Source organism: Clupea harengus, chromosome 9, assembly GCF_900700415.2.
Source record: "Clupea harengus chromosome 9, Ch_v2.0.2, whole genome shotgun sequence".
NCBI classification, from domain to species: domain Eukaryota; kingdom Metazoa; phylum Chordata; class Actinopteri; order Clupeiformes; family Clupeidae; genus Clupea; species Clupea harengus.
The window spans coordinates 26,294,458-26,311,567 of NC_045160.1; the positions used below are offsets into that span (position 1 = coordinate 26,294,458).

Sequence of the window (17,110 nt, forward strand, 5' to 3'; positions counted from 1 at the left end):
TACCTACCTAGATAAGCATGTCTATAAGCTAGTGAGCTACCTACCTAGATAAGCATGCAAAAACCATGCTAACCGCCCAGCTGGTACTGATTAAAGCTTGCTAACACACTAACTGGCGTCTACTCTTGGCAATGTCATCCGGTAAAGGATTTTCTCACATTGTCGTGGGGTGCTCCGACCTGAACCACAGAGCTACATAGTGCATTGCCTGGGCAGACAGGTGTGTTTAACTGCATTGCCTGGGCAGACAGGTGTGTTTAACTGCATCGCCTGGACAGACAGGTGTGTTTGTCTGCATTGCCTGGACAGACAGGTGTGTTTAACTGCATTGCCTGGGCAGACAGGTGTGTTTAACTGCATTGCCTGGACAGACAGGTGTGTTTATCTGTCCTTCGCATGACCATCTTCCATCAAAATTAAAAAAGTAGTTGCTCATTGTTCATTAAAACATAGTTGCTCATTAAAACATACCTAAAAAAGGGGCAAATTGGTGCATAGTGTTCATTTAAAGGTGCAGATTGGTGCATAGTGTTCATTTAAAGGTGCAGTTGCTGTTTGTTTGTCAAGACATAACATTGCATCTACACCTGCAGGAAATATACCATCAGTTGCCAGTTTATTAGGAACACTGAGCTGAAACTAATGCAGTCTAATATACCAGTTCTGCAATAAAATCGTAGCTTCATGAATATTCAATAATTGTTTAAACTAATTCAGATGATTCAACAGTGTAGAGGAGGTGGTATTGCGTTGTAGGCCTACACGTGGTTCTTTTTTTTTGACCGTCCCATTTCAATCAGTAAGGCTAGGCTAAATAACAAACACTCCCCCACCGTTTGACAGCACCACGAAGTGCATCCTCAAAAAATGAACATACAGTTGATCAAACAGTCAAAGATGGCAAACTGAACCTCTGAGACATAGTCAGCCCAGCACACAACGGGCTGCTTGATGAAAATGGAATAGTCTGCTCTGATCTCAAAGCAAATAGCACGACCCTTAGATCCGACCCCATTCCACTCCCGTTTCAGCTGCTAATGTGGATATTTACATAGAAATATTCACTCCCGTTTCCGCTGCTAATGTGGATATTACATAGAAATATTCCCCTCTATTGTATTCATGAATGGCATAGTGGCAAACTTCTGCCTGGACGGACTTAAGCACAGTATTCTGCATAACAACCAGAAACTGGCATCTCAAGAAAAGAGGACAGCGACTGCGTATGCACTGACATGTGTGATTGGCCTGGCAACAAGACCAGGTCAGGCGCTAGACAGCAACAGTGCCAAGGGGTCAGTGACGGCCGTTTAGCCGTGTTACTACAGGCCATGTGTGTTTACAGTAAACAAACAAAAGAACAGAACCCAAGGACAGAATCACTGGCCCTAGTTCATCTGCTCCGTGACCATCACCCCCATTATAACCATATCATCAACACCCATTATAACCATCATAACCATATCAGCGCCATCATAGTCACTGCCAAGATCTGTTGTAGTATTCAGTCCTAAAATATTGATTCTCATTGCAGCTTTTTATTACAATGACATACTCTCTCTAACTTGAAGTCTTGTGAAGAGTAAGGGAACCTGGAGTCCTCGGTTGGTCAAGTTGCTATTTGGTCTTACAAGAACTTGTCTTTTCACTAGGCCTGTACAGCCTGTGGCTTGACCTGGAAAGACCCTTTTGGAGACAAACACCTCTGTCTGCTTACAAAGTCATTCACGTGTCGCCCAAGAAGAATTCCCCTGCATGTGTTTGTGTGCGTCACACAGGTTTATTTACGAGACGGGCACATCGCATGTCTCAGCATCTCAGATCCCCCGGCGTACTCACACACACACACACACACACACACACACACACACACACACACACACACACACACACACACACACTCTCTCTCTCGCTCTCTCTCATGCTCCAAACCACTTATGGGCTCTTCCTCTGTGCAGCATTATGGGACACTCACAGACTCAGAGCACAGCGAGGTGGTCACTGAAGTAATCCCCTGTCTCTTACTACAGCCAGGGATTATTGACTACTGTTTCAGAGGGAGGGAGACAGAGAGAGAGAGAAGAGAAGAGAGAGATAGGCAGGGAGAGAGAAAGTGAGAGAGAACAGAGAGAGGCAGGGAGAGAGAGAGAGAGAAGATAGAGAGGCAGGGAGAGAGAGAGAGAGAGAAGAGAGGGAGGCAGGGAGAGAGAGAGAGAGAAGAGAGGGAGGCAGGGAGAGAGAGAGAGAGAGAAAGAAAAGAGGAGGGAGGGAGGGAGGGCAGAAGCGTGTCTTAGGACGAGCAGACAGAAATAACACCCCTGCTGAACTGACCAATCACCAATCGCTGGTGAAGGAATGACAGGTAAGCCCAGGGCACCCATCCGCAACACTGCCAGTCAGTCAGTCAGTCAGTAAACACAACCAACGCCTCTGATCCAGCCACCAGCCACCAGCCACAGGGACGACTGCTCCGAGCCTTTCAGAACTGCTCAGCACCCACTTAGACATATGCAGGACAATAGAGATGCAAAAAATGAAGTGTGTGTAAGGCAGTGCAGATATTTCAGATAGAATCCGGAGCTCCTGGTGAGTGGTAGCTTCTCTCTGGGTCCTTGTCTTTCTCCGTCCTCTGTGCCCGGGTGAGTTTGTCCCCGAGCTGCAGCAGCTGGAGCGCTGGACCTGCGAAGCCACAGGAGGCAGAGGAGGAGTACCAGTCCCCCGGGGCACAGGTACCCCATCAGGGGCAGGAGAACCCGCAGCAGGAGCAGGAGCAGGAGAGCCGCCCGCAAGCTCGAGCACCGCATCCGAGGCGCCATGCGCACGGCGAGGCGAGCGAGCGCCGTCGAGGTGCCGTCCTTCCTCCGCCAGCTGGCGCGCGAGACCGAGCGCATGGTCACCTTCTTCTTCCGGGCGGGCGTCGGCGGCGGGTCCCCTCGGGAAAGCGGCGCCGAGGACGACCCCGACGACGACGAGGACTCCATGCCCAGCCCCTACCTGGACCGCCCGCTGCTGGCCAAGCACACGGAGGAGGGCGGCTCCAGGTGGGGCCTGAACTACGCCATGGCCAACATGCAGGGCTGGCGGGCGCAGATGGAGGACGCCCACTCTTGCATGCCCGAGCTGCATGGCGAGCTGGAAGAGTGGGGCTACTTCGCCGTGTTCGACGGGCACGCTGGGACCACCACGGCGCAGTACTGCGCCCAAAACCTGCTGCGGCAGATCATGGCCACAGGTATGTGCCGTGCCGCGCTGCACCCAACGCTAATCTCATTACACCTGCAGGAACACCGCGGGTAGCATGACTAACGCTGCGGGTAGCATGATAGCGCTGCACCCACGCTAATCTCATTACACCTGCAGGAACACCGCGGGTAGCATGACTAGCACGGGATGATACAGAATTAATCATCAATCAATTAGTCATCGCTTGCAGGCTTAAGTAGAGGACAAATGTTGAAAAGTAATTTTTGCAATGCTAAAAGATATTGAGTAAACCCAAATATGCTAGCTTCTATATAGCTATATATAAGCTCTGAGATATTTCCAGCTTTATATCAAAAGATGCCCATTAGTGGCCTTCTTCAGAAGAAAGTGACCGAACTTAATAGCTCCTCTTTCACATCATATGCTTCGCAACAAAAGCTGAATGAAAGTTAGGTTTTTGATCCTGATAAAATGGCTGTAACTTATTGAACGGTTAAAGATGTCCTGATGTCCTGGACATACTGAGTGCAATAAAAAGTGTACAATCAGGGGAGACAACGGTGGCGTTGTCTGGTCTGTGGGGAGCAACTCTGGCGTACGTGCATGGGAGTGGACAGGCAGCAAACACAAACACAAACAAAAACAAAGACCATAAAGAACAAATACGACACTAAAGCCGATGGCCGTGACCGTACTGCGCAGCGGGAGTCCTCTAAGGTCACCCCAAACTCTCCATGTGCTCTTTAATACTTGTGCTGAGGGCCATTTAATCCCCCTTACAATGACCTGGTACAGAGCTCCAGTCTTGCCACGCCAAAACAAAAGATGAAGACAGCAGTATTGTAATTAGCTATGTTTTAAGCAATTACACTTGGTTGGTGTGTGCACAGACATTTTGAACATAATTATACTTGAGGAATTTTATGGAAATGTATCTTGATGATCTCAATTGGGGTCCACAAGTTAAGAGATGTCAGTATTGGTAGAGTCCCCACTGCACAGTACACCATACTCTAGCATGGATCTAGTAGATCACTCATATATATAGTAGATTCATCCACTGGATCCAAGCAAAACCATTTCCTGATCTGGGCCTGAGTCCTGGCTGACTGTTTCCCCTCCTGTCCACTAGGGGGCATTAAGACGGAGGAGGACCCCGAGAAGGTGAAGGAGGGGATCCGCGAGGGCTTCCTGGCCATCGACCAGCACATGCACGAGGTGGCGCGCCGCGACAACTGGGACCACAGCGGCTCCACGGCAACCGCGGTGATGATCTCGCCGCGCCACGTGTACTTCATCAACTGCGGCGACTCGCGGGCCTTCCTGTGCCGCGAGGGCCGCGTGGACTTCTACACCGAGGACCACAAGCCGAATAACCCCCGCGAGCGCGAGCGCATCCAGAACGCCGGCGGCTCCGTCACGCTGTCGCGCGTCAACGGCTCGCTGGCCGTCTCGCGCGCCCTCGGCGACTTCGGCTTCAAGGAGGTGGACTGGCGCTCGCAGACGGAGCAGCTGGTGTCGCCGGAGCCCGAGGTGTACGAGCTGGAGCGCTCCGAAGACGACGAGTTCCTGGTGGTGGCCTGCGACGGCGTGTGGGACGCCATGAGCAACGAGGACCTCTGCGCCTTCGTGCGCTCGCGCATGCAGGTGTGCGACGACCTCAGGGAGGTCTGCACGCAGGTCCTCGACCTCTGCCTCTACAAGGTCAGTGTTTGTGCGCTCACGCATGCTGGTGTGCGACGACCTCAGGGAGGTCTGCACGCAGGTCCTCGACCTCTGCCTCTACAAGGTCAGTGTGGAGACGGATACAACGCCGTGCTTTGCTGCGTCAGACCCACTACTAAATCCCAGAGTCCCAACTTATTCTAGCAGTATGCCACAGAGAGCCTGATTGACCACTCTTAGGGCTACACAACAACCCTGGGATGGGCAAAGCCAGACACTCAGATGGGGGACTGATCAGTTATACTGACGCAACTTGTAGTGCCTGCATAACAACCAATTTCCAGAACTCAAAGAAACTATTTGAAGATGAGCTACTCAGGCCATATACAGTATTTAGTTCAAACATATACCGAACTAAATGTTCAAATGTTAAAGTTTCATACTGAACTAAATGTTCAGTGTAACTGAACTGAGTACTTAGTTCAAAGGTTACTTGAACTGCCAAGGCCATGACAAGAGGCAGGTCGGAAGCGGACACTGTTATGGTACAATGGAGGAGAGTCAGGCAAGGTTTGCTAAGTGACATTATTGGTCAACTTAACTGAACCTAACTGGAGGTGAGCTGCTGCACTTAGTCCAGTATACTGTACCGTGTTCTTACCAGGGGTTCCCTTTATTGCTATCCACACATAGGAGAAATGTAAAATGATCAAATGTAACAACAAATAATATAAAGAATGTTTTGGGATGCATTTGGGACCTTGCATGACACGGCATTATGTCACTGAGCTTCTTCATCACGTCTCAAGAGCTTATGAGGGTGGATCTGTGTACTGCCAACATGTTCCAGGTGACTGTCCTGTAAATAGGTGGATAATGAGAGAGAGAAAGACAGAGAGAGAGAGAGAGAGAGAGAGAGAGAGAGATAGAGAGAAAGAGAGAGAGAGAGGCTAGGGATTAAATATGTGCGTGTAACTGCATGTGGCCTGTGGAAGGTAAACAATCTTACCAACCACCTTCCAAGGGACACATTTTTATCCATCAATGGCAATGAGGTTGCCTTAGTCTTATATCTCTGCCACACCACAACACAACATAAACCTGTGATTCGTTTCGGCTTTATACAGGTGCATATGCTAATGCACTCACAATGTGGCCATCATAATAATGCACAATATTATGAAAATAAGATCCTAGTTCTCCATTTAGAATATTTTGAAATTGTCTCAAGATATTATGATGTAACAATATATAGTAACGGAATGTTGTTATTCTACTGTGACACCACAACTGCATTTTTTCTTTCGAAAAAGACATGACATTATTATAATTATTGTAATGTCTTGACAATCCAGAACATTCTTGATAATCAGTAAGATAAGAGCAATAAGTAAACATTACATATACTGTTAGTGTGATGGAAACCTGAAATAGGACACAACATAACAGAACAAGAAAAATATGGCTGTCCTCTCTTTGTCCCCCTCTACAGGGCAGTCTGGATAACATGAGCATCATTATCATCAGCCTCCCCGGCGCCCCCCAGGTGTCACAAGAGGCATTGCAGCATGAGGCGGAGTTGGAGCAAGTCATTGATGTTAAAGTGGGAGGTCAGTTTCTAATAACAACAAGCAGTAAACATTAAAATAAACATTAAAATAAAAATGATGGCCTTTTCTTTGTATGTGAAAGGATATTTGTTTCCTTATCTGAGCAGAGGCTATCCAGCTCCTGCAGTCCAGAAATGAGGACCCTGACCTGCTCTATGTCATAAAGTTCCTGACTGCAGAATATATCCCTGGGCTACCACAAGGGGGCGGTGTCACAAGCAAGTAAGGATGGATGCCAGCGCTGCACTACAGTTACACTATAAAAAAAAAAAACAGGACAGAATGAGGAGAACAAACAGAAGCTATAGAAAAAAAAAACATTGAAGCTGAAATATCTTCTTTTTTCTTCCTACAGGAGAGACTGCGTAATAGCTTCGTATCAGAAACATGCAGCCGCCTGCAAGGCTCAGGAGCCTATGGTAAGAGCTCAGCTGCAAGCACACAGCAACAAGTGAAGAGCCAAGCAAACTACTTTGACAGAGACGTGTTTTCATATCGTGCTATTTTTATGTAATGATGTCACTCTTGTCATTCCAGGAAACTGGAGGGTCCGAAGAGTCCAACCAGAGCAACTAGAGGCGGTTCCCCTGGAAACAGAATCGGAGGCATCGCGTCTCTATAGCAACATTTTCATGTTGGAAACCCGGAGATTTTGAGTTGTCACCAGACAAAGAGGCTAAAAAAAAAGAAACAAAACTCAAATCTATAATGAGCAACTAACTTCTGCCATTTACACTCGTACAACAGACAGAGACCCTTCATACCACTGCTGCATCCTCTCCACACAACCCTGGACCGACACACTGCCACACTCTCACCTAGAAGACTAACCTGTCTTAAAAGCTCAGCTCAGTGCCTGTTCAGTTGTATACACACAGCAGATACACATCACACACACAAACACACACAGACACACACACAGACACACACACAGACACACACACACACACACACACACACACACACACACACACACACACACACACACACACACACACACGCACGCACACACAAACACAATCATCTAGCCTGTCTGTCAGCACCTTGCTTTGTGTTGAGACAAAATGAGAGCCAAGGCCAACATCCTCTGGTTTATCTTTAACTGTTCATCAGTTGCATCAACTGTGCCACAGACCTCGCCAGGCTACAGAAAAGACTTCAACCCAAAGACTAAATGTTGCACCGTTGTGTAGCCTGCACTGTGAGTGAGCAGGTTTCACCACAGAAACCGCGTTCCACCATGACAGTCACACACTCCAACAAATTAATGAAAACTTAACTTAACTTGGCACCAAGCTGTGAGGTTTGGGGTTAGAGCAACAGCCTAGAACACATGAGAGGAAATGAGGGGGGGGGGGTTACTTTTAAAACTCCATGTAGGGCAAAATACTTTGCAAGGCCCTGTGAACATGCAGAACAGATGGGATGGGAGAAGATGGCGTGACTTTGCACCATGGCTCTCTCTAGGCTTTCTCTGACCCTCTGGTGGCTAGCGCTGGGAGCAGCAGGCTGCACATGTGCCCAGGTATCAGAGGCTATCTGTGACCCTCTGGTGCCTAGAGCTGGGAGGCAACAGGCTGTAGAGGGCTTTAAGATTGGAGAGTCAGGATGAGTTTGAGGATGGGTCTGGGTTTGATGTTTCCTTTTTGGTTTGTTTGTTTGTATGTTTGTTTGTTTGTTTGTTTGTTTGTTTACATTTTCCTAAGCTTTGTTGTATTTGTTAATTTTTTTCTTTCCTAAACTTCTGTAGAAAAGAAATATATATATATATATTTTTTTTCCAGTGATAAAAAAATAAATCAAAGTTTTAGTGGACAATTTGAAATGTGATTCTTTGTTTCAATTATGTGAATTCCAACAGCAAGTTGTTTTAGTTAAATAGTTATCAAAGTGCTCTGACATTACAACATCATACTAATTGAAAGGGCATTAAATCATCCCTAATTAGGTCATCCATCCATATTTAAAAAAAAAAAATTAAAAAAAACTCACACATCTGCCAAAAAAACGGGCACTTTCAAATTGTGTTTCAAGTGTATACATAGCCTCTGACACCCTGGGCACATGTGCAGACCTACTCAAGTATGCACAGAGGAAGACTTTTAAGGACCCCCATTCTTTAAGATGAATACAACCCCTGCGCCATGTTACATTCAATGCAGACTTTCCAAAAAAAGTAACTACAAATAGGATTTATCTGCAGCTTTTGGAATGCAGAACAACAAGTAAATAATCATTTGCTGTACATTCCATGCCATTCTAAGTAGGTTTACATTATGTCAGATATTACTGACCTACTTACGAAACGTCAAATCAATATATTAAAGGTGTATTTAATGTCAACAGTATCAGTGTTATACATTTAAAGTTAGTCAGACTGAAGACTGAGAGGCTAGCAGGGATAACTACAGAATGTGAGAGTGAAGTGCAGAGTCTGCTAGCACCTCTGTTCTAATTATCCTTGTCACATTTTTCAAAACCCGTTACTGCTTTACATTCAAAGACAAAAACGCAGTTTAGAGGAACACACTGCCTAACTGGAGTCCCGACTAGAGTAAAACTACAAGGAGAAGTGAACCTGAGGAGAAAAACGTATCTGGTGAGTTCTGAGTTATTAGCAGTTGTGGGAGATATATTGGCTTTCACTCTTTCTTGTCGAAATGTTCTTTTAGACCTACAGTAGTTGTGCAATTTCTGAAAGCAATAAAAAGAGCATGTTTTCCTTAACAATTGTAATATTCCTTTACATTATTTAAAACTGGTTTCTAGGTTTGTGTTATTTTACATACATCTGTTTACATTTCTGATTACTTATAAATGGAAAGACATAACTCTGGAAATAACAATAGAATGTTATGAAAGCCTCTCCATAGTGCCATACAACAACCTGCAACACCTTTTATACATATGTATATACTAATATATATATATATATATATATATATATATATATATATACATACTATAATGTTCCATTGTATGCACACATCAGCTGTTAAGTGCTACTTAAGTGCTGTTAAGAGTTAGTCTATCGTGCTGGTGTTGCTTTGGGTCCTATAGGCACTATAGGAACTGATATTGTCAAGCACTATTGGGTGAGCGGATGCTTTTAATTGTGTAATAATTGGCCGCCGAAAACACTCCCGCTGGTGAGCAAAGAAAGCCTTGACGCACCTGTTTCCAAAGCTGAACAACTTGCTGGCCTTGGGAACATCCACTCCCGCTGGACCTGAATGTAGGCTATAGCGTTCTCAAAACTGTCTTTTACCTGTCCGCTTATCTACTGTCAGTTTTTTTGGCGTGATTTCAATTGTGTGTTTTAAAAAAAAATGTTATCATTAATCACACGACTCCTTAAAACGGCCATGTTGGCTACACTGCCCACGCATTGTCTCGTCCGAGTGCACGTACATCTGTCAAATTAGCTTAATGGTCAATGAGACTATTCTATTCATAATCAAATTAAGTCGTGTAAATTCAACTATGCCTATCTTCGCGGGATTTGTAAACAGAGGAACATTCCAACTAGATTTCATTCCCTGTAGAAGTTGTGATGGAGTTTACGTGTTGGGTGACGGTAATTGGTGTTTTCTGAACCTCACTTAGGCCCAATCTCCAAACGTGCAGCTGGACAAAATGCCTCTCAACGCGGATGGTGAACGGGGCTACGGCAGCGTGAATGCGGGGTCGGGAGCAGGGCTGGCGGGCAACCTGGGTCGCGCGGAGACGGTACCGTTGCTCATGCCGGAGCCGGAGCCCGAACCCGAACCGTTCAGGTGGAAGCCCCTGAGCAAGGAGGAGCTGGAGCTCATCGCGGGCGGTCCCGGTTGGAATAAGTTCCGCAGCCGCCTGGTGCTACTCTTCTGGGTCTGCTGGCTGGTCATGCTCGGCGCTGCTATCGCCATCATCGTGCAGAGCCCCCGGCCGGTGGCGCCGCAGCTGCACTGGTGGGAGAAGGAGGTGTTCTACCGTTTGCAGCCGGCCTTGCTCATGGACTCGGAGGGGCGTGCTGTCGGCGGATTTGAGGGTGAGTTGAACCAGACAACGTTTGGGACTAAAGTTTGAAATAATGCCTGGATTAAGACATTAAGAGATTGTTAAATGCAAAAAAAAAAAAAACACATTTTCTAATGTGGATCACATTTAAAAGTAAAGAGCAGCATATTCCGCTGATATTAGCCCCTCACTGAAATTGAGTTAATTGTTTTATTCATTAATAGCTCTTTTCTTTTTTCCCCATTTCTCTTCCCCCATGAAGTGATGCGTGAGAAGCTGCCCTACTTGAAGTCCCTGGGGGTGGGGGCGCTGATTTTGGAGGGTTTTTTCCCGAAGGGCATCTCCCCGTCCAACCTCACCGAGATGAGCCACAGCATTGGCACCATGCCTCAGTTTCAAAAGCTTCTCACAGAGAGTCACCAGAAAGGTGGGTGACCTATACCAGTCCCTGTGCCAGGCCCTATACCAGTCCCTGTGCCAGGCCCTATACCAGTCCCTGTGCCAGGCCCTATACCAGTCCCTGTGCCAGTCCCTATACCAGTCCCTGTGCCCGCCTAGAGTTGGGCCTACACCAGAGGGGTAGAGGAAGAGGGGGAGAGGCAGGGAGGGAGAGAAAGAGAGGCAGAGAGGGAGAGGGAGGGGAGGGGAGAGAGAGAGAGAGAGAGGGAGGGAGAGGGAGAGGGAGGGGGAGAGCTGTGCCAGTGGAGGTCAAATTAGCTGGACGGTCTTGTAGTACATGGACTGACGGTCATGTGGTAATGATCTAAACAAGTCGAAAGCGAAATTGGCACGTTTTAATGTTGTATTGAATTCAATCCTTGGGCAGCCATGGGAAGAGAGCGTATTATAGGGCCTGATTGGGGCCTACACCAGCCTGGGGATGGGAGGTTCATTTGGTTTGGTTGAAGAATAGAATCATGCAGACTTGACTTGTGTTGACTCTGAGGGTTCAGGCTAAAGAGATGTATTGTATTGAAAGTTTGACGGGCAATGCTTTTTGAAACCGTCCTCATAGTTCACTTACCTGCCACTAAAATCAGTGTGTTTGTTTGTTTGTTTGTTTTTTCTACATGAGTGCGGGTATGATGGCTAAGACTGCAGTTGTGGGCATGCTGTAGGTTACAAGATTGCTACTGTAAAGTATGTTTTGACCAAGCGTAGGGTGGTGGGCTGCTTCCATTTAGAACGGTGCAGCCTGGGTCTGTGTTGGAGGAAACAAACGCCCAAAAATGTTTTAAGTCGATCCAAGTCCAACCAGTTTTCTCTGTCAATTTCTGCATGTGTGCAGATATGAAGATCCTGTTGGACCTGTGCAATTTGGATGTATTGAATGAGCAGGGACCAATGAACAACACAGAGGGTCTTTCTGACTCCTCGGGATACATACAGGTACATGCGTACTTGGATAACCTTGTTTCATATGTAGTGGTCAGCCCAGGATCTCTGGTTTCATTTGGGAGATGTCAGCCAGATGTATCAAGCCCCTTCAGGAACTTAAATCAGGAAATTAAATGACACGCATACGAAATTACAAACCAATGGCAATACCCTTGCAAGTAAATAGCATGAACAGCTTCTTTTGAACTCCTTTCAGATCAGCTTTTGTTATCTTTGCCAGTTCATCATGAATAGCGTTGATGCGTCTGGCTGTTGCCCATCTGATTTGAAATCTAACCCCAGTGATGTTCTTTCCTGGCCTCCAGTACTCTCTGAAGTTTTGGCTGGAGCAGGGGGTCTCTGGCTTTGGAATATGCGATACGGACGCAACCTACTCCGAGAAGGTAAAACAAACTTCTACCTGGCCAAAACAGGACCAGAGTTGGGTTGGCACCTGGGAAGGCCTGTGTAGTGACTGTACTGTGATTCCCCCCCCTCCCTGTTAGATCCTGATGAAGTGGAGGGCTCTGCTGCAGGAGTTCAGTGAAGTGGACAATGAACGGTACTTATTTCGCCTCCACGAAGGCTAATATTCAACACAAGAAATCCGCTCACAGGCCAGAGAATAAAGGCTGCCAGGCACATGTTTTTGGTCAAACATTTATAGTTCATTAAGTCCTCTCTCTCACTCACTCACTCACTCACTCACTCACACACTCACACACTCACACACTCACTCACACACTCACACACACACACTCACACACTCACACTCACACTCACACTCACACTCACACTCACACTCACACTCACACTCACACTCTCTCTCTCTCTCTGCGATTGGGCTTAACTCATCTTGTGGTCTGATGAGCTACACTGCATGCACACAGAACAAAGTTTAACCGTTGAAATCTTCATGAAGCCTCCGTCCTTTTTAACAATTAACTTAAACTTCTCTCCACCTTTACTTGTGTCTCCGTGCGGCAGGATTCTGGTGGTGAGGGAAACGACAGACAGTTTTGTGATGACCAACGCGTCCAGTGGGGGGGTGAACGCGACCCTGGTGGAGCTGGTGACACGGCCCCTGCTGCCCCCCTCCGCCCACCCCCTCTCCGCCGTAGAGGTGGCCACCGCCGTGGAGGAGAACCTCCAGACCCCCCGCACACAGTGGCCCAGCTGGACCGTACGTGATTGGGAGACGAGATGAGAGAAAATATTTTGTATATTTATGTATAAATGAATATTATAAAATTATAAAAGATGACTATACTTATCAATATAATGATTTTTATTTCAAATACAAAGTGTAATATAATGTGTGAGGAGTATGTAGAATTAAAGGTAAGTCCGCATCGAAACACTTTTTGTCAAATTCAGCGACTTCCTTCCATCCGTTCAGTGTTTATGCTCAAAAACCCTCCAGTGTTCGTACACAGTCCTGGCTCTGTAACTGGGAAACGACCATAGTGGCTCGGACCGAGCCATAAACGACACCCTGCTAATTGACCCTGTGTGCTTCAGGAACACTGAAGGGAGGGGTGTCATTTGATTGGCTGTTGAGCACGAATATCATCAAACTTTCATGAAACTGAATTGCAGTCTGCATCCTAAATAATGAAAGTAAACCAGCATGCAGAGAGTTTCTTAAATAAACATAAATATGTCATTTCTGATGAAAAGTTTCTTAAATAAGCATAAATATGTCATTTCTGATGAAAAGTTTCTCAAGTTGGAATAAAATGGATGCCGGTATCCACAGGTGGTGTACCAGATCTAATTTAATCAGTATTATAGTGGGTTTGTGTCCTAAGTTAGGCTCTAGCACTGGTCTTAAGGTAATTGTTTTATACCGGTGTATACTATGTGTGTCTGTGTGTGTATTTGTGTGCATGTTCATTGGTGTGTGTGTGTCTGTGTGTGTGCATGTTCATTGGTGTGTGTGTGTGTGTGTGTGTGTGTGTGTGTCTCTAGGTTGGTGGGCCCGTCTCTCCAGAGCTTCAGAGGATCGTCATGGTGCTGCTGATGACCCTGCCTGGCACTCCGGTGGTCAGCGATGGTGAGGAGGTCAGCCCAGCACAGGTGAGCCACCACCAGCCCTCATCAGCCAGCCAGCCAGTCAGGGTGCCCCCTGCAGGCCACAGAGAGTAATGCAACATGTGCTTCTCTTTTCTCCCTCCCCAGAACACCACAGTGAATGCCACAGAGATTTCCGTTCAGGTGAGTGGATTACACCAGGTGTGGTGCAGTTCTGTGTGATCACCTGGGCTGAGTTCTGTTTATGTACTTGACGGATGTCGTGCTGTCACATTAAACCTGGCCACGGAGTCTGCATATGCTTAAAGCAAAATCACTAAGAGGCAAAACTAAAATTAACGTCTGAAAGGATATTTAGCATGTCAGAAATGATGTCTCTCTGTTGAGAGAGAAGTCTTTACTAGTGTCCTGTGCAGCTTTTTAGTGTTTGTAATGAAGATGACACCCCAAATAAATACATTCAATTAAACTAAACAGACAGTTGGGAACAACACAAACAAAAGCACATCTTAAAATTTCCAAATTTCGTTGAATGCAAATACAATGACAATAAAGGCTTTTCTATTCTATTCTATTCATCTGGCATGAGAGCTGTAAAGTTAAGAGCCTGTTTGTGTTCTTAGAGTCCACATCTGGCACGAGAGCTGTTATGTTAAGAGCCTGTTTGTTAGAATCCTCCTCAGGGCCTTCACAGGTGTGCCAGTGTTCCTCTCTCTGCTCTGGAGTGTGTGTGTGTGTGTGTGTGTGTGTGTGTTGTGACGTTCATGAACAGGATTGCTCTCCATGCTGAGTGTTTGTCAGTGTTTTGCCCCAGGGCGTGTTCCTGGTACATGTATCCTGGCGGTGGTCCAGCAGTGACTCCATGCTGCTTTAGTATGAGTGTGAATCAGCCCCAGTGGGTGTGACTCCATGCTGCTTTAGTATGAGTGTGAATCAGTCCCAGTGGGTGTGACTCCATGCTGCTTTAGAATGAGTGTGAATCAGTCCCAGTGGGTGTGACTCCATGCGTTGAGGCAGCTGCTTTAGTATGAGTGTGAGTCAGCCCCAGTGGGTGCTGGGGCAATAGGGGAATCTTCCATGTGAGACACCAGAGAGGAAACTCATTTGGAATTAATTGAATCGTCAAAACAAAACAACAGGCCGAGGGAACTCCGGGAATCAGACCTCTTTAGCAAGCAAGATTTACTGCGCCAAGGGACGCTTTGGTCTAACCCCAGGCTTCCTGTGAACTCATAAAAGCTGCGGGTGGAGAAATGGCTGCTTTCCTCATCCCAAAACATGGTGTGACAAACACACAAACACATGACGACACACCACACTCCAAATAACACACACGTTTGACTGCACTGTGACTAGAGTAAAACTAATCTGCAGCAAGAGACTAATCTGTATGGAATATCTTTATCTTGCCATAATGAGGGGGGGAAAAAACGATTTGAATGGCCCTGATCCCTTTTTTCTTTGCTTCTGGCAATCATTCATTCATATTCTCTCTCTCTCTCTCTCTCTCTCTCCTCAGGGTGAAGGGAAGAAGTGGCGCTCAGCTCTTTCACTCTTCCAGTCTCTGAGTACCACACGCGCTCGCGAGGAGGCCCTTCTCTTCGGCACCTTCACCTTCCTCCCCTTCAACGCCTCCTCCTCTTCCTCGCCCACGCCGCCGCTGGCCTACCTGCGCTCCTGGGGCTGCGTCCACTTCCTGGTCCTGCTCAACCTGGGCTCGGAGCCCCACCCCCTCTCTCCTGATTGGGCACCAAGCCTGCCCGAAGGCGGAGTGTTCGTCACCAGCACTAAGATGGAGCGTCTGGGTGCCGTCTCCCTGGAGACGCTAAACATGCTGCCTCAGGAGGCCATCGTTATTAAACTGTTTGAGAGTGGCAGCTTCGCCTAGAGACCGCCCTGTGATTGGTGGAGACGAGGCACAAGATTTATGTGGGCAAAACAAATATTGGACACAAGGGGGGGGGGGGTTATTATTATTATTATTATAATAATGATGTTGGGAAAGGATCCTAAAGTGAAATAAAGTGTGATTGTGATGGTAACATTTATGTGTCTGTTAGAATATTATCCTGCAGGTGGCGCCAAATATGCTTTTATTGGCTAGCATCTCGCGTTCAGCCATTCTGTGCTGAGTGTTTAAAATACCTGACAGCGCATGTGAAATGCGAGACCTGCCAGGAAATGTGGTAAGTAGGAACACGTGGGCACTTATTCCATATCGGGGAGGCAATGCTGCTCCGTATATGAACATCCTAATACAGAACATTGAGGGGACCTGGAGTACGTGCCCTCTGCTTGCTCCTGTCCCTCCAGGATGGGCTGTTTTAGGTTTAAAACGGAGTGCACAGAGAGGTGGATGTTTTAGAGGTGGAGGATGTGTGGCGGTGGCGGTGGGGTTGGGTGGGTGGGTGGGTGGGTGGGGGACCTTTTCACCTTTTTGGACTTGATGTGCGCGTGGGGGAGGGCAGGTTGCGTCAAAGGAGAACGTGATGAATCTGCGTAAAACCATGCCGGGCAATTCACTACTTCATGGATGGCGCTTACAGTGGGTGTGCTGTCTGTCAGGCACCAAGCAGGTGTGGAAACACGTTACACACACACACACACACACACACACACACAGCGTGATATGTTCCTCTCTTTCTGTTCCTGTGTGAACACCAGTTCCACACAGGGGCCTGAGCCTTCTTCTCCCCCACTGCAGTCGCCCTGTGTGAGCAGCTCTAACACACGCCGACTCCTGATAGGCTCCCAGTGCTGACAGGTAGCCGTGACAACCCCACCTCAGTATCCCCCCACCGGATTTAGACTCATCAGAGAGGAGCTAAATTAGCCATGAGGAAGACCTCAAGGAAAGAGCGCCAGTCGAGCACGAGAGGTAGACTTGTATGCATTTAATAAATGACATACAACTGATTAAGTAGTTAGGGAAAGCGTAGAAATAAGTTGCCTGTTGTGGTGTCTTCAATAAATGAGTTTGTCTTGTTGGACTGTCTTCATGTCTGTGTTGTCTTTGTCCCTGACAGACTCCATTATATTTCTTGACTGTAGGCATATCTGTTCATTTTACACGAACATAACTACACTACAATGACCTCGGAAAAAGAGTGTCTTACAGTGACTCACTCGCACAACTATAATGATTATGTTCATTACAGTTAAATCCTATAACATATAACACTATAACATTAACAAGTAACCACAGCACAAGAAGAGCTAGCAGC

At 46.9% G+C, this 17,110-nt stretch overlaps 2 protein-coding genes across 2 annotated transcripts; both read left to right on the forward strand.

Annotated features, from left to right (window-relative positions):
* The first annotated feature begins 2,814 nt into the window (after positions 1-2,814).
* On the forward strand, positions 2,815-7,427 carry ppm1na (protein phosphatase, Mg2+/Mn2+ dependent, 1Na (putative)). Its single transcript, XM_012826928.3, has 6 exons — positions 2,815-3,232; positions 4,337-4,908; positions 6,362-6,479; positions 6,587-6,701; positions 6,835-6,898; positions 7,017-7,427. Exons 1-6 carry the CDS (start codon positions 2,815-2,817, stop codon positions 7,053-7,055), a joined length of 1,326 nt encoding a protein of 441 aa, XP_012682382.2. The 3' UTR covers positions 7,056-7,427.
* Positions 7,428-9,574: 2,147 nt separating this feature from the next.
* Positions 9,575-15,866, forward strand: LOC105899720 (4F2 cell-surface antigen heavy chain). The gene is made up of 10 exons (XM_012826935.3): positions 9,575-9,714; positions 10,086-10,506; positions 10,738-10,902; positions 11,764-11,864; positions 12,179-12,256; positions 12,359-12,414; positions 12,840-13,035; positions 13,824-13,931; positions 14,034-14,069; positions 15,406-15,866. The coding sequence occupies exons 2-10, from the start codon at positions 10,116-10,118 to the stop codon at positions 15,772-15,774; spliced, it is 1,500 nt and encodes a 499-aa protein (XP_012682389.2). The 5' UTR covers positions 9,575-9,714; positions 10,086-10,115; the 3' UTR covers positions 15,775-15,866.
* Positions 15,867-17,110: the final 1,244 nt, after the last annotated feature.